Below are 22,033 nucleotides of genomic sequence, written 5' to 3'. Positions count from 1 at the left end.
AAAAAAAAAAGGCACCATCTATCACCAGTCTGAGTGTCCATAGAGCTTTCTGCCTGGAGGGAGAGTAGGTTTCTAATGTGCACAAAGGCATTGATGAGCTAGTGGCATTCCTGGGACTTATTGTGTTTTCATACCACAAAAGCACAAGAGAATGTGCCAACTCAGGGAACTCCAAGATGCTCATGGATAAATTGAAAGGTGTCTGCAAAGAGATTGGTGGAAGAAAAGATTGCAAAAGTAGAAGGGGCTGATTATAAGGGAACTCACATGCTAAGTTAAGGAATTTGGGCTTCATAAAAAACAATGAGGAGCCATTATGCTATATACTATTTTAAACAGGGAAGTAAGCAATTCATTTGGGTAGCAACACAGAAAGATAGAGAAAGGGCAGGGCCACAAATGTCAGAGAGAACCAATGGGGAGGTTCTCACAATAATCCAAGCCATCATTAAGACACCAAACTAAGCTAAACTTAGAAACCAAAAACAGAGAGGAAAGACAGACACTAGAAAAATGCAGGGGCAGGATTAATAGAAAGGATAACTACATGGATATGTAGGAGTAAAAAAAGGGAGAAGAGTGCAGGATACGTATAAACCAGGCATCAAAATGAATATATGAGTTCAGTCTTGAACTCTTGGGTTTGTGGTATACTTGTGCAATATGTAGGCAGAAATATCAAGCAGATAGTCAAATATAAGTTTCTTATGCACCCAAGGACATTACATAAAACAAACGCTAAGAGCACTGAAAAGGGAAATAGACAGTTCTACAATAATACTAGGAGTTAACACACTGTTTTTGATGAAGGACAAAACAACTAGAGAGAAATTCAACAAAGATACAGGAGACCTAAATAACACAATTAACCAGCTTGGCTTTATAGACATGTATAGAGTACTCCACCCAACAGCAACTGAGTATAGATTCTTCTCCAACACACATGGGTCATTCTCCAGAATGGACCATATTTTAGGACACAAAGCAAGCCTCAATAAATTCAAAAATATCAAAATAATGCAAAGCATCTTCTGCAATTGTGTGGTAGTTAAAGTTGTGTGTCACCTTGGCTGGGTCGTGGTTTTGAGTAACATGGTAGCTGGATATAGTTATTCCAAATATAGAATTGGATATGGGTAATCAAATACATATTGGAACCTTCTGGGAGCAACTAATTAATTGCCTTTGGAGTGTGACATGCTTCCAGTATATAGGGAGAAGCTTCAGAAAAGGTCTCTAGCTTTTTGACACATTTGGTTCCAGTATTTGATTGAGTCTTCATAAGCAGTGGACTGCGGGGTTGTCTGCCGATCTTGTGATTGTTCCTGAACTTGAGCCAGTGGCCTGCTGTGTTGCCTGCTGATCTTGAGATTCTGTCATTTTATCTGCCAATCTTGGGTTCATCAGGTTCAACAGCCATTAGCTGCATGAGTCAGTAGCTCCTTCTTTAGCAATCCTTCTTTAGCAATAATAAGTAACAATTTGTGAGTAGATACATAGGTAAATACATACACTAAATAGGTGAGGGAGGTCATATGAGAGTACACTTGTGTATATATATATATATATACATATATATATATATTGCTGTTGTTATGTGCTGTCAAGTCAGATGCAACTCATAGTGACCCCTCCTTGGGTTTCCAAGGCAGTATCACTATGGAAGTAGATTGCCCAGTCTTCCTTCCAGAGAGTGGCTGGTGGGTCTGAACCGCCAACCTTCTGGTTAGCAGTCAAATGCCTTAGGCACCATGCCACTAGAGCTCCCCTCTAGGGCCCTAGTGACATGAAAAGATGCTACAGAGCTGATCACCTTATTGCATATTAAGGATTAAAAGAACAACCACAGATGCTGGCAGGAAATCTAGTTCCCTCTCCTCTCAGGATATGCTGTATTTGTTGCCACATGCACCAATGGTGACCAATCAGATTGAGATTCAATGACCACTCAAGTGAGCCTTCCTTGGAGAGTGAAAACTGGTGGGCAGGGTGTATCAAGATATGAGCTACACAGAGGCCAAGCTAGAGGCTCTGAGGATGGCAGTAGGCTGCTCAGATTCTACTTGGCTCAGAGTTCATGGGCAGTAGCTATTTGCCAGGGAAGACGATGATGTTTTGCAGGCTGCTGTCCATGTGTGTGCTAATTGTGCATTTTAAAGAATAACTGCTCCATAATCACAGCCATTATCACTTTCCTTGGCCATTTTCACGCTGACAATGTGAAATGTGCCACTTTTAGATGCCTTAATGTCCATGTTTCTTTTATCTGACAATAGCTCCTAAATAGGCTTTCATTTAGTAAGAAAAGGTGTGGCTCTCTTTCCCCCAGGGAAGGCTACGTCATGGCCAGTCAGCCAGAGAAGTCAAGTCTGTGGAAGGGCCAGGGTGGTTTGTTCCTTCTCTCATAAAGTAGTGCAGATTAGTGCTCCCCAAACTTTTACATGAATAAGAATCTTCTGGCGACCATGTTAAAATGCAGATTCTGAATTTAGAGACTGCTAACCAAGGAGGGGTCACTATGAGTTGAGTTTGACTTGACAGCACATAACAACAACAACAACCAGAAAGTTGCCAGTTCAAAACCACCAGCCTCTCTGCAAGAGGAAGATGAAAACCCAATAGGTTTGAGTTGGAATTGACTCGGTGACAGTGGATTTGGGTTTGGCTTTGGTGTGAAGCCCCTAAGTCTATATTTCCAACAAACTCCCAGATGATGCCCATGCTGACAGTCCAAGTAGTACATCTGAATAACAAAGGGCTACATACCAACTAGATACAAATGGCTAAGTACTTGAGTTCTAAGTGAAAGGCTGATGATTTGAACCTACCCAGAGATGCCTCATAAGACAGTCCTGGCAATCTCCTTCTGAAAGGTCACAGCCTTGAAAACCCAACAGAGCAGTTCATCCCTGCACACTTGGGGTCGCCATGAGTACGAAATGACTAAAGAGCAATGAACAACATCAACATATCAACTAGAGTCCTTGAGTGGTGCAAACAGTTAAGTGCTTAGCTGCTAATTGAAAGATTGGTGGTTCGAGTCCATCCAGAGGCACCTTGGAAGAAAGCCTGGAAATCTATTTCTAAAAAATCAGCCATTGAAAATCCTGTGGAGCACAGTTCTCTTCTGACACACGTCAGGTTGCCATGAGTTTGCATCGACTCAGCAGCAATGGGCTTAATGTATTGACTCTCTCATCTCATCTCTCATTTGCAGGCATATTTGTACTAAGAATCATTATAATCATCATATTAGAGAAGCCAATCCAATCAAGATTTCTGCATTTACTGTCTAACGTTATGGCATAACTTGTAAAGGAAAAAAAATCTACTATTACTCAATGTTAATGACAGCATTTTCAGCCACTAACTGAATAGTATACATTGTTTGATCCATGAAAAAAAAAAAAAAAAAGAGCTATAAACGACCCACAAACAAGCCAGTTACAGGTATTAAATGACAACTAAGAAACGACTTTTAGGATAAGAAGTTGCACTTCAATAATTCCTCAGGGTATGCAAGCCTCTGAATTCAGTCCCTAGTGATGATTCGATGACTGTCTTTGTTCCATCTGTAATTTTCTGAATTACAGAAAAGCTTCGCTCTGCACCTCTTCTACAATCACACACCTTCTGCTGAAGGGGGAAATAGCAGGGAAAAAGACTTAGTCAAAGAAAAGAAGAGAGGAGAATAGAATAGCAGAAAAAAAGAGGAGAAAACGAATGACCAAAATTAAAATTTAAAAAAAAAAAATTACTGTAATGAAAGCTTTTCAACTAAAGGTTTAATAGCTAATCAGCTGAAAATAGGTTACTGAATTATACTTTAGTAAACAAAGCTCCTATGCTCTTTTTCTAACCTCTAGCATTTTATTACAGATTATCATTCCCAGTTCCTCATGTCCAAGCCCTGTCTCTCTGCACACTAGAGCCTACATCTCTACAGCAACAGAGATGCTCCTGGCCTTGGGAGAAGAGACAGTGGCACTTTCAGACTCATTTAACAGGGAAAACTCAGAGAGGGGTGGGGGCCTGTCCCAAGTCACACAGAATACAGAGGACATTCTCCAAGTAAGACTTAGTCTACTCTGCTAACCAGCTAGAGAGCTCCTCAGGGGAGAGGAAGACTCATATGCCCTTGTTCATTTCATAAGCCATTAGCTTTGACCTTCATTAACTCTAGCAGGTAAAAACATCTGTTGCTTGGTAACCAAGTTTGTATTTTGACCAGAGCTGAATCTTTAAAAGAAGAAAGGATGGAAAAGAGAAGAATGGTGGGGGGGGGGGGGGAAGAAGGGAAACTGGAGGAACAGAACGTGTGCTTCCTTGACTTATAGCTGCAGTAGGTAGGAGGCATGACAGTCAGCATTATGAGTCAACCCCATGGCCTCAGACCTCAAATACCGAAAACCTACCACCACTTAGGACTTTGTGGAAAATGGGAGTAGGAGTGGGGACAGAACAACATTACATTCTTTTTTCTTCTCTGTCAGATGAGCATTTTTAAAACATTTTTTTCCCAAGCCCCAGAAAGAGCACAAAACTAAAAACATCTTAGAGGTTTAGAATAGAGATGTCACGAATGCTGACATGCAAGTGCACGTTCTCTCCTTTATCAGTGAAGGGAGCAGATTTGCCTACACTCATCCTGGAATGCTGGGATATAAATAAGGCCGTGCATCACTGATTGCTGTCATCACTCGTGGCTTTGCCTCCCGGCCAAAACAATTACTACTTTGATCACTAACGTAAGAGATAAGGCAAGAGTGACTAAGTGCCTCAGCTTGGACCAGTTGGCCTAGGTTCAAGTCCTAGCCCTTTTGTTTACTGGCTGGGTAGTTCTGGAGTAATTACCTACCCTTCCTGTGTCCATTTCCTCACTTATGAAATTGAGTAACAATAACATATACATTCCCCAGGGTTATTGTGAGGGTGGAGTCCCCAGTGGGTACAAATGGTTAACGTTCTAGGCTGCTAACCAAATGGTTGGAGGTTTGAGTCTCGCCAGAGGCATGAAAAAAAGGCCTGGAATCTACTTCAGAAACTCTATGGTGAACAGTTCTACCCTGACACACATGGGGACACCATGAGTTGGAATTGACTCAACCACAACTTGTTTTTGTTTTCAATTTTATTGTGAGGGTTAGATGAGTTAGTATGTGGAGAGTGCCTATAGGAGAAGCTGGTACATAGTAAGCATTCAGTAGATGGTAGCTGATCATCCTCTCTATCATCTTACCTTCTCTCTCTGAATTGCCTTCATTTTTTGGATTTCAGCTTCCTCTGCTTCCTTCTTGATTCTTACAGATTCTTCTCTTTTTAGCTAAATTGCATTGAGATTACAGAGGACAAAACCCAGTTACCATTTTTCAGTCTGAACCTCTGGAACACAAAATTATGATGAAAGACAAATTACAGGATTGTTTGTGCTATACCTTACCATGATTATAGGTTGTTACTTCAAGCCATTTAGATCACAAAGAATAGCCAGGCTATACACATCTCCTGTCCATGAAATTCCTCTCTTTTCTTCCTGGGTCAGAGTGCCTGTCTGTCTGTCTGTCTTCCTCTCTCTTTCTCCCTCTCTCTCTTTCTCCCTTCTCTCTTTGCCTCTTTCTCAGTTGAGAGAGAGTCGGGTGGATAATTTTTCCTGATTATAAAACTCATAGCGTTCACTGTAAAAATCTCAAACCATTTTCTAATGATGTTCTTAACTGACATGGGGTAAACAAATCCATACCCTTGGAATCAAAACATTCAAAACACAGTAGAGAGTTAATTTAAACTAGAGGGGAAAAATGCATCCCCTTAATCAAGGGTCCTACTGACTGACACATGGCTTCAATGAGAATTCTAGGTGGTTATTTTTTTGCTTCTTCCTTCCTGATTTCCTTATGTTGAGAGTTTCTTTTTGCAATTGGTTTAAATGTTTTAAGCATTTGGTAAAGTAACAATACAGTTACTTTAATACAATTTTACAGTTACTCAAAAGTGCTGGTACTCAAATTCCTTGCCAAAATTAAACTCAAAAGAGATGGATTCTGACCTTTTTCTGGTATTTAGATTGCATCAGTTGGTGTTGTTGTTTCTGCCTGACTTCAGCTTCTGATTGGCTTCCACCTAGAGGGGAAAAGGCAGGAAGGTGAAACATGAATATTAAGCTGAAATGTCAGCCATCAGAGACTAATTAATACATGATCAGTCTACAGCGTGAGTTTCTTGAACATTTTTATGCCCCGGGAAATAAAAACATAACCAGTTTTCTTAATAAGCTTTAAAAAAATGTGATAACTTAAAAGAGAAAGAGTTGATGGCTAGATGAAGCCAAGTTCATAATCAAAGAGGATACTTCTACTAAGGTTTTTAAATCATGTAAGTATTAGTATTCATTTACATTGAAACCATACTTAAAGGGCCACAGTAAACCATAAGAAACTGTACCTGTCTCCCAAATTCTAGAACATTCCTCCTGATTGAGTATGACCATTCTTTCATTTAATAAAGAAAATGATCAATGATCCTTAAATTGCCTTTCTTCTTGAACCCTACTGACCTATGTTTAAGTAGCAAAACTCAGGATACCTTCAGGAGTTTGAAAAAGTTTGTAGTGTTTATAACCTAGTGTTTGAAAAGCACAATGAAAATTGTCTAGTTAGTGATTCACTATAAATCCCTTTCTTTAGATATTCAAGAGAAAAAATATGGATGTTAAATTATTTGCTTTTTCTCTCTGGAACCTAAAGTAATTAGGGCCCAGAAATCCTCACAGTCTTACAGTCATCTAAGAATTACTGTTTAGGAATTTTTTTCAGTGTCTTTGCAAGTTTGGTGTACATATATTTTGAACATGAACAGATACTTCACGAAAGAAGACACTGAGGAACTAACAAACACCTGAAGAAATGCACATGATCATTGTTGTTGTTGTTGTTGTTATGTGTCCTTGAGTCAGATCCGACTCATAGTGACCCCTCCTTGGGTTTCTGAGGTGATATCACTAGGGAAGTAGATTGCCCCATCTTCCTTCCGAGGAGTGGCTGGTGGGTTTGAACCACCAGCCTTCTGGTTAGCAGTCAAGTGCCTTAGCCACTGTGCTACCAGAGCTCCCACATGATCATTAGCCATCAAAAAAAAAAAAAAAAAAAATGAAATTCACTGTCATCCAGTCAATTCAGACTCACAGCAAACTCCATTGGGTTTCCAAGGCAGTGAATCTTTAGAAAGTAGATTGTCCCATCTTCCTTCCATGGAGTGCTGGAGAGTTTGAACCACCACCTTCTGGTTAGCAGTCAAATGCCTTAGTCAGTGCACCACCAGAGCTCCTTCATTAGTAATTAACCAAGAGAAACCAAACTCACCACCATCAAGTCAGATTCGACTCACAGCAAGCCCTCCTTGGGTTTCTGAGGCAGCATCACTACAGAAGTACATTGCCCAATCTTCCTTCCAAGGAGAGGCTGGTGGGTTTGAACCACCAGCCTTCTGGTTAGCAGACAAATGCCTTAGGCACTATGCCACCAGAGCTCCCTCATTAGCCATAAAACAGATGCAATTAAAAACAACAGTGAAATACCATCTCATCCTAGCATTAATAGCAAAGTTAAAAAAAAAGAAAGGAGAGAAAACAACAAATGCTGTCTAGGATGTGGAAAGACTGGAACCCTCATATGCTGTTGGTTAGACTGTAAAATGGTACAACACTGAGGAAAATGGTATGGTCCTTGCTTAAAAAGATGGAAACAGAAATACCATATGATCCAGCAATCCCACTACTAAGTATATATCCTAGAAAAACAAGAGCCATGACACAAAGATATATGCACAACAATGCTCATCATGATAAATGGAGAAAAGATTGAAGTTGTCAAAGAGTTCATGTTACCTGGATCCACAAACAACACCCATGGAAACAGCAGTCAAGAAATCAGATGTTGTATTGCACTGGGTAAATCTGCTGCAAAAGACCTCTTTCAAGTGCTAAAGAGCAAAGATGTCTCTTTGAAGACTAAGGTGTGCCTGATCCAAGCCACAATGGCAAAGAACAACAACAATCCAAGCCATGGTATTTTCAATAGCCTCATATGCATGTGAAAGCTGGATAATGAATAAGGCAGACTGAAGAAGAGTTGATGTTTTTGAGTTGTGGTGTTGGTAAAGAACACTGAAAGTAAAATGGACTGCAGGAAGAATGAAAAATTGTCCTGGAAGAAGTACAGCCAAAATGATCCTTGGAAGCAAGAATGGCCAGACTTCTTCATCTCATTTACTTTGCTTCTGTTGTTGGAAGGGACCATTTCCTAGAAAAGGTAAGTTGGAGGGTCAGTGAAAAAAGGGGAAGACCCTTAATGAGATGAATTGTCATGGTGACTGTAACAACAGGCTCAGGTATAACAAGGATTGTGAGGATGGTGCACAACCAGGCAGTGTTTTGTTCTGTTGTACATAGGGTCACTATGAGTCAAAGCTGACTCGAAGGCACCTAAGAACATGTTCATCACAGCACTATTCACAATACCAAAAAGCTCATCAACAAAGAGATGGATCAACAAACTATGGTACATACACACAATGGAATGCTACACAATGTTAAAAAATAATGATGAATCTGCAAAACATCTCATAACATGGATGAATCTAGAAGACATTTTGCTGAGTGAAATTCTTAATTACAAAAGGACAAATATTGTATGAAACCACTATTGTAAAAAGTCAAGAAAAGAGTTTCACAAAAAAAAGAAGTATTCTTTGATGGTTACCAAGTGCAGAAGGGAAGGGAGGGTAAACCACTAACTAGAGGGTAAACACATATAAAAATAATAATTAAAAAAATAAAGATTTCTTTGAAATAATTATCTGGTCACTACAAGTATCAGTTCTCTAGAAGATTCACTCACACACAGAAGATTCATTAACATAATTTGCATTCACTGTAACTTTTATAAGGAGCTCTCGTGATGCTGTGGTTAAGGCAGTTGGCTGCTAACCAAAAAGTCCTTGGTTTGAATCCACCAGCTGCTCCACAGATGAGGCAACCTGCTTCTGTCCTTGGAAAGCCTATGGGGTACTCTGAGTTGGAATCAACTCGATGGCAGTGGGTCTGGTTTTTAGTTTTTGGTACCTTTTATAATTGAACTGGTAAAGATACCCACAGGGACTTTCCTCCAATTTCTAAAACATATATGAGGCCCTACAGTTTTGGGTTTTGGTCTCCAAATCTCTATTGCAGGGAGGTGGGGGAATGGGAGAGAAGCAGTGAGGATTATGGAGCTTTTATCAAATGTTAAAGTAGCTTTCAGTATCTCCAAGACCTGTAAAGGATGGAGGAGTAGGGAGGAGTTGGTATTAGAGGAAATGGGGAAAACCAGATTTCTAAGCATTTGCAGGTTTTGTTGAAACTCACCTCAAAATTTAAAACCTAGAATTTTCTTTCTTCTCTTACACACATCCTTGACCATTCCTAGATACTTCATAAAGCAGGAAGTTGCAATAAGATTCCTGTCTCATTTTTGACTGAGGTCCCAAAACAATAGATGCCAACAACCAACATCCCAAAATGAAGTGCTTGATACCCTAAACAATATCTGCAAAGAAGGTAACTGAAATCTAGTTTAGGGAACTTAACTAAGAAGCCCTTCACAAGGGGTTTGATAGGTCAAAAGCTTCCTGCCATAGAATCAACTCCAACTAATGGAGATCCTATATGTGTCAGATTATAACTATGCTCCATAGGGTTTTAAAAACAGCTGATTTTTAGGAAGTAGATTGTCAAGTTTTTCTTCCAGGATACCTCTAGTTGGACTTGAACCTTCAATCTTTTGGTTAGCAGCTGAGAGCATTAGCCATTTGTACCTCCCAGAGATTCTGGATAGCTCAAAAACCGAAAAAAACAAACCCACCGTCACCAAGTTGATTCCAACTCATAGCAACCCTATAGAGCAGAGTAGAATTGCCCCATGGGGCTTCCAAGGCTCAAATCTTTACAGAAGCAGACTGCATCATCTTTTTCCCATGGAATAGCTGGTGGATTCGAACTGGTGACTTTTTTGCTTAGCATCCACTTGCCTTAACCATGTGCTACTAGAATGCCTTGGATTGCTCAAAGGGAAGTAGAAATATGAGGATGTCTTTGTGAAGTCTATCCTTGTGTATGTATATGTGTGTGTGGAGAAGGGCGAACCTTTACTTCAAGATGAGCAAGAAAGGTTTAATGAAAATTACTTGAAGAGCTCAACCTGTGTCCCTAGGAGAATAAGGGACTCAGTGGACCATGCCTGGACAAGTCAAAACATAAAAGCACAAGACTCTGGCCAGTTGGCTACACAGATGGGTGATCAGGAGGGGGTGCCACCATGCAGATGGCCTATCCTTCCAGAGTTTTTAAGAACAACACATGCATGAGTGAGTATTTCTTACAGTCTAGGGTAAGACACATGGAAGAGAATGACAATCTAAAGCCATCTTAAAGGGACTTGCTCATGAGAAGAACATAGGCTCATGTTCCACCTAAAGGAACAAAGGGGCCCTATAAAGACAATCTACCAAGAATAAATGGCAGCAGGACAAGTTAATCATCTTTCTAATCCCAGTGTCCTGTTTAAAAAATAGATAGAACTAATAACCATAAGGCTGGTATTTGCTGGTAACAGTTTAAATGATGCAGTATATGTAAAGTGCTTGATAATCTATCTAATATGCACTCAGTAAATAAGAGTATAGTTATTATTAAAACATAAGCTCCATGAAGGAGTCCCTAGGTGGTATAAATGGTTAATGTGTTGGGCTGATAATCAACAGATTGGAGTTCAAGTCCACCAAGAGGTGCTTTAGAAGAAAGGCCTGGTGATCACCTTCTGAAAAAATGGTTATTGAAAACCCTGTGCAGCACAGTTCTACTCTGACACACGTGGGGTCTCCATGAGTCAGGGTCCACTTGACAGCAACTGGTTTTAAGCTCCATGAGTGCAAGAACTTTATTTTGTTGAAAGTATTCAGTAAGTATTTGTTGACTAAAAATTAAAAGGTTTTGAAAGAAAAGAAAAAGAGTTGCCAATAGAAAAAGGATATCATCGGCTCTATCAGAGAAAACTCATAGAACCCCGAGAAAGAGTGAGCAGTAAGCATACTCCAAGGCTATAAGAACCAGGACCAGTGAGTGCACTGCCGACCCTTGCCTCTCCTACCTCCCCTTCCCCTTTCAACTCTGTGGGCAGAGGAGTCAATAGAGAAAAATCCAGCATGCCTCTCTCTCTTGTTAGCTTCCTACCTGAAATGGGCCTGAGATGGAGCAAGAGAGAAGTGTTACTATTCCATTAGTAACAGAGCTGTAACAAGTACCTCTGGTACTGTAGTGCCTAAGGCACTTGACTGCTAACCAGAAGGGTGACAGTTCAAACCCACCAGCCACTCCTCGGATGGAAGCCTGGGCAATCTACTTTTGTAGAGATGTTGTTGTTGTTATGTGCTGAGTCGGACCCAACTCATAGCAACCCCTCCTTGGGTTTCCGAGGCAGTATCACTATGGAAGTAGATTGCCCCATCTTCCTTCCGAGGAGTGGCTGGTGGGTTTGAATCGCCAGCCTTCTGGTTAGCAGTCAAGTGCCTTAGGCACTATGCTACCAGAGCTCCTTCCATAGAGATACTACCTTGGAAACCCAAGGAGGGGTCTCTATGAGTTGGTATTAACTTGAGAGCAGTAAGTTTTGTTTTGTTTTAACCAATATCTAAGAGTAAACATTAATTACTGAAATGAGATGGTTTCATGCCTAGCATTCACTGGACCATGTTACTATTTGAGGGGAAAAAAAACAAAAGATCAGGGGGATCTGCTCTAATTTCATCCAAAGAGCAGGGAGAAAACTAGTCCCATATAGGAAGCTTGAGGAGACCAGTTAGGAAAGAACAAATCTGTTTCCCTATTGTGTAGCTGATTTGGCATATTCAGGTTAACCCCTTTTGTGAGATGCAGTGGGATGACTGTGATAACACTATTACTTTCACTCATTAAATGATTTCCTAATGAGTTTAATTTAACATTACATTCGGGGGAGATGGGGAAAACGCTTCTATGAAACTATCAAGATAGTAGGTGGTCCTTGACTCTAGACCCGTTTGTGTTAACTAAATCTGTGGAAACCATGAGTCCTGTCCTTGAAGCCCTCAGCTGCTGCTAGGACAGAAAAGGGAAAAGCGATGTGAATAAATCCCATTTGGTGGCATCCACTCCAAATGATCAAACACCCAGCGAAGGCAGCCAAGATCATTCATCACCCTGGCAGCAGGCGTTCCATGAGCCCAAAGGTCTCTATCTTTAGAAATGAAAACACAAGTGGCGTTTTCCTTTATACCCATCACTGGGTTTCCGCTCGCCCTCGTCTCAGTTTTGGAATTGTCTTTCCAATTCATTCTTTGTCACTTTTGTATTTTACCACCATGATTAATATGCATGTGCTCATTTTTACTCTCATCCCGGTGAGTGCTGTGACAGGGCATATGAAGCGCCCCAGGTAAGCTTTCTTCAGAGTCGAGCATCTCAGAGGATCTAAATTATTTGGCAATTAAGCCATCACTTTATTCCCAGATAACTGTGGCATCATATGCTTGCTACTTGCAGAAAATCAGAAGCAACACTATACCTGCACACTTTAAATGCACTCCATCCCCAAGTGGGGATGGAACAGCAACCCAGCAACCTATTAGGTGCATTCAAAGTCAGACATTTGAAAGGTGCTAACTGGATCCAGGGATGGCTCTGCCCTCACATGCAGGAACTGGTTTGTTTGCTTACCTAGCCGTCTTGGCATCAGGTTAATTGGTTTAGCTCTATTCTGCTCCTTCCATTTCTCCAGGTCTTCTAGCTCTTTCTTAGCAACTAGGACAGAAAAAGAATGATCAAATCCTCAATTATTAAAGTTGAAAAGGAAACTGGTCCCTTCAAAGCATAAGAAAGAAGCAACCCTTAAAGGGCAATTAACTATATGTGAGCATGTTGTTGTTGTCAGGTGATTCCAATTCTTAGCAACTCTGTAAGGACAGAGTTTCCCATAGGGTTTCCAAGGCTGTAAATCTTTACAGAAGCAAACTGCCTCATCTTTCTCCCAAGGAGTATCTGGTGATTTTGAACCATCCAACTTTTCAGTTAGCAGCTGAGAGCTTTAACCACTGTGCCAGCAGAACTCGTTGATGTTTTCTTAGATGCCATTAAGTTGATTACAACCCATAGAACCCCATGTGACAGAGCAGAATTGCCCAAAGAGTTCCCAAGGCTGCAAATCTTTACAGAGGCAGACTGCCACATCTTTCTCCTGAAGAGCAGCTTTTGGGCTCCAATCACTGACCTTTCAGTCAGCAGCTAAGTGCTTAACCCTGAGCCACCAGGGCTCCTGTTAGAAATATAGAAAAACAAATTTAGAAGCATTAACAACAAAATCATTTGAAAAGGTATAAATAAAACTACTCTGGTAGGGTAGTGCCTAAAGCACTTGACTGCTAACCAGAAGGCTGTCGGTTCAATCCCATCAGCCTCTCCTCGGAAGGAAGGTTGGGTAATCTAATTCCATAGTGATATCACCTTGGAAACCCAAGGAGGGGTCGCTGAGTCGGGTCCAACTCAACAGCACATAACAACAACAACAAAGGTAAAAAGAGAAAAAAAAAACTGCTAAGATCTGATGAGTCTATACAGATGTTCTGGTTACCTAGTGCTACTCTGACAAGAATATACCACAAATGGGATGGCTTGAACAAACAGGAGTTTATTCTCTTACAATTTGGAGGCTTTAAGTCCAAGTTCAAAGTGCCAGGCTCTAGGGGCTGGGTGAAAGACCCTCAACCTTGGGCTTCAGCTCTGCCTCCTGCTCCCAGCCCACTGAAGCTAGAGGCTTTTCTTCACTCAGATAGCTGCTGGCTGCTGAGACTAAGAAGCCCAAGGTTGACAAGTAAAGAGGCATAGTCCCAATGTTACCAAACCGCATGGCAGGTCATTATTCAAGTCCATTGAAAGTCCCAAGGTCAGCAGAGAATAGCAGGCTACTGAACAACAACAGGGCTCCATGCAGGATTCAAGCGTGCCATAAGCTAGAGACCATTCCCAAGGTTTCTCCTTATATACAGAAAGCAGACCACATACCCAAAGCAGCTACTCAACTGCTCCAATAGATTCATCACTGAATTAATGGGGAATAACTACATTCAGTTTGTCCAGCCACTCAACCAGGCCCAGCAAAGTTGACACACAAACTTAACCATCACAACAAATAAGCAAAAAAAATATTCCAAACAACAACAACAACAAAAAAAAAAAAATTGTACTCCATAAGAAGGTGAGAACCATTCTAAATGTTAAATACGTACTCCTTTGTATCTGGCTTCTGCGGCTCTCATTTGGTGCTATCAGGGTATATGTGTCCGTGCTAGAAAAAGAGAAAAAAAAGGGTTATTATTATGAGAAAGTACTAATTTATAGAGCCTATCCAGACTATTTGACTGGTTTTGATTCTGACTCATGATGACCCCATGTATATGAGAGTAGAACTGTATCTCATAGGGTTTTCAGTAGCGGGTTTTTTAAAAGTGAGTCACGAGGCTTTTCTTTTGAAGTGTCTCTAGGTGGACTTGTATCTCCAACCTTTCAGTTAGCAGCTTTGTGTCAACTGTTTGAACCACCCAGGGACTCACTAATTCATGCACCCAAGCGAAACCCACTGCCATACAGCTGGTTCCAACTCATAGCACCTCCCATACTGTTTCCCAGGCTGTAAATCTTTACAGAAGTAGATCACCTCATCTTTCTACTGCAGAACAACTGGTGGGTTCAAACCACTGACCTTTTTGTTAGCAGCCCAATGCCTCTACCACAGCACCATGAGAGCTCCTTCTAATTCATATAAGCTACCAGGTATTCTTCCTTCTAATACACTTTCCTTATCATTATCACCATCAAATAGTACTACGGAAGACAAAAAGATTAAGACCCAAGCATACGTCTGTGCTCCAGGAGCCTATGATGTAGCTGTCAACGTAAAACAAATCCCAAGTATAGAAATACAAAGCAATCGATGAAGAGGACAAATGACTGTGTCATGCTGGTTCTTGGTAGACCGTCTTTGTAGGACTCCAATGATCCTTCTGATGGCCCTTGTGCACAAGTCCCTTTAAGATGGCTTTTTACTGACATTCTCATGTATGTGACCCAAATTACATCCAGAGTACAGGAAACACTCATGAATCCTTTATTCTCATAAACTCTGGGAGTGCAGGCCATCTTGCATCACAGCCACCTCCTCTTCATCACCCATCTATGTAGCCAGTTGGCCACAGTTTTGTGCCCTTAGCTAGACGGTTATCATTGAGTCAACTCCAACTCTGGCTACTCTACATACAACAGAATGAAATGTTGTCCAGTCCTCAGCCATCCTCATGACCACTGTTTGAGGCCATCATTGAAGCTATTGTGCCAATCTATCTCTCCAAAGATCTCCCTCACCCTCACTGGCTCTCTACTTCATCGAACATGATATCCTCCTCTAGTGATTGATACTGCCTGATAACGTGTCCAAAGCAAGCAAGCCAGACAATGATCTGTTGTGATCCATAAAGTTTGTATTGGCTAATTTTCAGAAGTAGATTGCCAGGCCTTTCTTCCTAGTCTGTCTTAGTCTGGAAGCTCTGCTTAAACCTATCCACCATGAATGACCCTGCTGGTATTTAATGTACTGGTAGCATAGCTTCCAGCATCATAGCAACATGCAAGTCACCACAGTACAACAAACTGTCAGATGGGTGGTGGCTTGTGCCCTTAATGTTCAACTTTTCTAGACATGAGTCCCCTGGACCCCTCATTCACCTGAGGACACCTGAGGTTGAGCATAAACAGCAGATCAAGCTAGGGGATCAGGGAGTGCTACATAAAGAAGGCTTCATGTAAGTAAAAATATTCTACACTGAGGTGCTGGGAAACTGTTAAAATATTGTGAGCTTGTGAGGGCAGGAATTGTGCCTGGTGGATCTTTGCATGACTGGCACCTGGCACAGTGCCTGGCACAAAATAGCTGCTTTGATAAATGTGGGCTGAATTGAAATGCAACTAGTCTGTTAGTCTGCACTGAGGGTGGCTCTTCTCTGAGATAATCCATGTAGTCCCACAGTAGCATGAATAGCTAGGAGAGCAAAACTACAATGCAGCAACAGAATACAGCATATATATGGGGGCAGTTTTAGGGAAATGCTGTGGATAAACACAATCAGCTTAAAAAGGTAGGGTTTTTAGAAAAATAAAGAAAACCCCAGATGCTCTTAGCAATCTCTCTCTCTCTCTTCAACGTGGAATGTACAATTTCAAAGGCCAAATTAGCAAAGATGGAACAGTAGAGGCCAGAAGTGCTGATTAACAGAAACCATTTCTTCCTTATCTCATTATTTTCCTAGCAGTGCGTCTTCAGCCAGCTTCAAACTGGGCTTTAATTTTAGACTTGTAAATGTGAGGTGTACAACCACCTTTGCATGCAAATGGGGCTGCTGAATGCCCAATTACCTAATGTATATCAGCAGACGTTGCATGTGTAGCCTACGATGCACACAAAGTTATGAATACTAAATTAGGAGGCTGCCGCTGGAAATTAATCCCTTGTCCATTACATATTCTTTGTTCACCCTAAGAAAGATTTTTCACTCCTCGTTTGCCAGCACTTCACAGGAGCTTAGGAATGGCAATTCTACAGACCTGCAAACCTGGAAATGAAGTAATGGTAAGTCATTCTGCAGAGCCTAAAAGATGAAGCACTAGATACTGAATTTAAACATCAACCGTGAAATACTGCACAATCTTCTATGTCTGTTAACATAGTACAGAGCATCTCACCATACCACGGTTCTGGCTATACTGCAGATGACTAGTTCTCAAACTTCAGAGAGCATGCATCAGAGTCACCTGGATGGCTTGTTAGAAGGCAGAGTTTCTCATTCAGTATGTCTGGAGTGGAACCTGATAACCTGCATTTTTAACAAACTTTCAGGTGATGCTAATATTCTGGATCCAGGGACCACACTTTGAGAACTATTGCTGTAGATGAATCAAGCTGTATTAGAATATTTAGGTGGAAAGAGAACAAAGAAACCAGTTGCCATTGAATTGACTGTGACTCATAGTGATTCCATATGTGCCAGGGTAAAACTGTGCTCCATAAGATTTTCAATGGCTAGTTTTTAGTGATACTGCCTCGGAAACCCAGGGAGAGGTCACTATGAGTCGGTCCGACTTGATGGTACATAACAACCACGGTTTTTCAGATCACCAGAGCATTCTTCCAAGCCTTCTCTGGGTGGACTCAAACCTTTAACTTTTTAGTTAGCAACCAAGTGTGTTAAATGTTAATTACGGCACAGAAGTTGTATCATATGCCCAAGAATACTAAGTATAGAAATTAAGCAACAGTGCTGAGACTCAAACCCAGTATTTTTGACTTAGACCAGTGAGTTGTCCATAGCTAAATTTCAACTCAATGTAGAAAGCATAAAATATGATTGGCATTTAACCTCAGCCTCTTGATAGACTTTGAAGCAATACCACTTATTTATTACTAAATAATAATAATTACTAAGCCCCTGTTGGGAGCTCTCATAGCATAGTGGCTAAGGCACTTGACAGCTAACTAGAAGGCTGGCAGTTCAAACCCACCAGCCACTCCCAGGAAGGAAGATGGGGCAATCTACTTCCGTAGTGATACTGCCTTGGAAACCCAAGAAGGGGTCGCTATGAGTCAGGTCTGACTCAACGGCACTTAACAACACAACAATAAGCCCCTGTTATAGACTGTGTTAGGTTCTATGGGGAGTAAAAGGAGATAAGAGAAACTGGACTCAGACCACTTTAGTGGTACTTAAACTTCAGTTGAGCCCCTGGGTGCCACAAACGGTTAATGTATTCAGCTGCCAAATGGTTGGAAGTTCAAGTCCACCAAGTAGCACCTTGAAAGAAAGGTCTGGTAATCTACTTCTGGAAAAAAAAAAAAAAAAATCAGCCATTGCAAACCCCATGGAGCACAGTTCTATCCTGATACATGTAGGATTGCCAAGAGTTGGAGTCAACTTGTAGCAACCGGTTTTAAACTTTTGTTGGGAAGAATCCATAAAACCACAGGAATGTATCCCAACCATATGGAATCAAGTGTCAAAGCAAGTGATATAAGTAGAGATCCAAGACAGAGGATATTCATAGCAAGCCCAGAGGGGTAGAAAATTTCATGGAAGAAGAAAACAAGTTGAAGCTGAAAGGACAGGATCAGAAATGACGAAAGTATGTCTTTGTGAGACTTGGCTGCATAGAAAATTTTCCAAGTTCCATGGGTGTCTCTTATGGAAATTTTGGAAAATATCTGGAAAGAAAACTCAATGGGCTTTCTTTATAAATATTTTATTGTTTCCAAAAATATATTTATATTTTCCAAAATATTTTCCAAGTATTTCTTTCCAAAATTTTTTTTCCACAATATCAAATCGCATTACATTTAAGCCTAACAACATTATACCTGGAATCTTTAGTCTCAGGAATAGGATTTCAGTCAACATTTGGCCAGTGTGTCCAGCTTACAGATACCCAGACACAGTACAAAGACATGAAAAGTTAGAAAAAAATTATCTACCTTTGAAATTAGAGGCTTTTAATTGAAAATATTTTACCATAACCCTTGGCTCAAGGGCAGTGGTCCTAGGAACATTCATATAAACATTTTACTGGCTAAAAATCCCACATCTAAAATGATTTCTAATATTCATTTCCAAGTAATTGAGCTTCTATTTCTCTTACATGTTATAGGAAGAAGCACTTAAGCCCAAAAAGCTGTTTTTTATTTTTCAGTATCATGTGGCAGAATGTATTGCCTTTGTAGACACAAATATCCACCCCTTCTCTTTTAGCTCTTTCTTGACATGAATAGCAAATATAACTTATTCATGTTTTCAGCCAATTAGTTTCAACTCACAGCAAGGGCCTCTGCTGCTTTAACCCAGTGTCATTCCTTTCAACAGCCTGACTCTAAAATCTGCTGATCTAGACAAGCCCAAGCAACCTATACTTAGTATTCTGGTCATTTTCTGATTAAGCAACATTCAAGCTACTGAAATAAATGTATATCTTTGAAAATGAGTTTCCTTAATTACCTCATTGAAATTTAATGAAATATCTCAATTTGTAAGATGATTTTCACTTTCCACCAGTGCACATCAGTGATCTATGCTAAGGGAGAACACACAAAATAGCACAAGACAAAGAGAAGAATGTTCTTCTGCCCCATAAAAGAAAAGCACCTATAAACGGAAAAGACTTTCTAAAAATCTTTTTCTTGTGCAGTCTCTCTTGAGGTGCACAATCACTTCTCTTGTGTACCTTCTTCCACAATTTTTATAACTTCTCATCAATAACCACTCTCTGAAAAAATGTTATGCTGAAGTTGTGAAAAATATCTTCCTGGCTAACATATTACGTAAATATATCCCCCGGTGTGCACAAACTGCACCAAATGTAATTTGAATTTCTAATTGGGAACAATACTGATTTGACTAATAAAGAAATATAGTCAACTGTAAAAACTCAGAAAGGTGTAGAACATTAACTTATCATCAGATAAATGCAAGTACAATAATACGACACATGAAGTCTGTTATTGTTGGGTGCCACTGAGTTGATTCTGACTTGTAGCGATCCCTTGTGACAATGCAATAGAATTGTCCCATACAATATTCTTGGGTGTAATCTTTACAATAGCAGGTCACCACATTCTTGTCCTGCAAAGCTGCTGGTGGATTCAAACTGTCAAGCTACCAGTTAGCAGTCAAGCTTTTAACCATTTGTTCCACCAGCCCTCCTTACATGAAGTCTCCACTGATACCAAGTTGATTCCAACTCACGGCAACCTTATAGGACACGGCAGAACTGCCCCATAGGGTTTCCAAGGCTGTAAACCTTTAAGGAAGCAGATTGCCTCATCTTTGTCCCATGGAGTGGCTGGTGGGTTCAAACCACTGACCTTTTGACTAGCAACCAAATGTTTTAATTACTGCACTACCAGGGCTCCTACATGAAGTCTACTGTCTTACAAAATCTTGGTTTGAAGTTTTCATAGTTCAAAAAAATCTTACCCTTGTGTGTATATAAATTGAAGGGCAGAAGGATTCTGGTTAAACAAAGGTACTAGATAGAGGTTTAGTTTCTTTCTATATTGATTTTTATTATATGATTTTCAAAAGTTTTTATTATATGATTTTCAAAAGCTTTTTATTATATGATTTTCTATTTTTAGTCAGTATGGGATCAAAGCTTTTGAGGCATTTGAGTTTTTAAAACTTCTTTTTTAAACTGACCAAATTCTCAATAAAATGACAAAAGCAGAAAATGACAAGATCAGGCTGAGTACCCATCCTTGACCCTAAGCCCGCCATACTAGCCCAACCCCAGGATGCCACATCTCAGGTGTGGAAGGCCTCCTGTGTTCTAGGTGGTCTCAGAACCTGTAAAGCCCACAATATCAAGAGATGATGTGAAGTCAGTTAGCTCTTTAAACAGTGAGACTCACATCTCCTACTAGAGGACTCAGTAGGCACCCACTAGGAAAAGATAAATGAGATCATCAGGACTTTTGTCAAATTGATGGCTTTGCATATTTGATGGCTTTGTAGAAATTAGAAAAAAGCAATCCACATGCATACAAACACCAGCATCCCCATGCAGCCCCATGATTTAGTGAGACATAATAAATTTGTGCAAATCAGAAAAGAGTGCTTGTAAACTCATACCATGGCATACGGCTTGATACACATCTCAGCTCCCACCCACCACCTTAGCTGGTAAAGTTCATGCAATTATCAACTGCATAACCATACAGAATCATCCTGAGAGCTGTCATTTTTTTTTTAATTTACAAAATACATAATATACAAAAATTAGCTTAAAATATATCAATCAGCTCAATGTAAGAACTAAACCCATACAACTCTTAGAAGAAAACAGAGGAGAAAAGCTTCAATAAATTGTTTTTGGCAATGAATCCTTAGATACGACAACACGAGCAAGAGGAACAAAAGAAAAAACAGATAAATTTGGACTTCATCAAGACGAAAATTTCTGTGTATCATAGGACTTTATCAAAAAAGTGAAGAAACAACCTACAGAACAGGAAAGAATATTTAGGAAACATATATATGGCAAGAGTTTTATATGCAGGTTATATAAAGAACTCCTACAATTCAACAACAAAAAGACAATCAACCAAATTTAAAAATGGGCAAAAGACTTGAATAGACACTACTCCAGAGAAGATATGTTATTGTGGTTGGTAGGTGACCCTCTACTTTACCAAGCAAGATGTTCTTCTTCAGTGACTGGTCTCTCCTGTTAAGATATCCAAGAGTGTGAGACAGTCACTCACTTCTCATTCCTAAGGAGTATTCTGGCTGTACTTCTTCCAAGGCAGATTTCTTCATTCTTCTGGTAGTCCATTCAATATTCTTCCCCAACATAATTCATATTCATCAATTCTTCTTCCATCTTCCTCATTCATTGTCTGTTTTCATATATATGTAAAAACAAACCAAATCCACTGCCATTGAGTGGATTGTAAATCTTTGCAGAAGCAGATTGCCCTCATTCTCCCACTGAGTGGATGGTGGGTTCAAAGCTTGGCAACCAAAGGCAACCACTGAACCATGAGAGCTTCTTCCCACATACATTAGGCTTGGGTCAGGCACACATTCGTCCTCAAGGTGATATATTTGCTTTTCACAACATTGAAGAGATATTTTGAAGTAGATTTCCCAATGCAATACATAGTTTGATTTCTTGATTGCAACTTCCATGGGTGTTGATTATGGATCTAAGTAAAATGAAATCCCTGACAACTTCATTATTTTCTCCATTTGTCATCATGTTGCTTATTGGTCCAGTGTGAGGATTTCTGTTTTCTTTACATTGAAATGTGATCTATACTTGTGTTAGATTGGGTTCTCTAGAGAAACACAAAAACCAGCAAGTGTATATATATATATA

General features: G+C 40.2%; 1 protein-coding gene across 1 annotated transcript in view; it reads right to left on the bottom strand.

Annotated features, from left to right (window-relative positions):
• Positions 1–22,033, bottom strand: part of EPSTI1 (epithelial stromal interaction 1) — a gene marked incomplete at its 3' end in the record, with an annotated part of 166,802 nt that overhangs the window by 120,569 nt on the left and 24,200 nt on the right. Inside the window, exons 2-5 of the mRNA XM_007947838.1 lie at positions 14,350–14,408; positions 12,785–12,868; positions 6,047–6,120; positions 5,240–5,323 (exon numbers count right to left, since the gene is read on the bottom strand). Coding sequence (XP_007946029.1) covers positions 5,240–5,323; positions 6,047–6,120; positions 12,785–12,868; positions 14,350–14,408 — 301 coding nt within the window. The remainder of the gene's footprint in view (positions 1–5,239; positions 5,324–6,046; positions 6,121–12,784; positions 12,869–14,349; positions 14,409–22,033) is intronic.

The sequence above is a fragment of the Orycteropus afer genome, unplaced genomic scaffold (assembly GCF_000298275.1).
Source record: "Orycteropus afer afer isolate SDZICR_OR568_19922 unplaced genomic scaffold, OryAfe1.0 scaffold00194, whole genome shotgun sequence".
In the NCBI taxonomy this organism is placed as follows: domain Eukaryota; kingdom Metazoa; phylum Chordata; class Mammalia; order Tubulidentata; family Orycteropodidae; genus Orycteropus; species Orycteropus afer.
The sequence above is the reverse complement of the archived record's forward strand: the minus strand, read 5'-3'. Positions and strand labels throughout refer to the sequence as shown.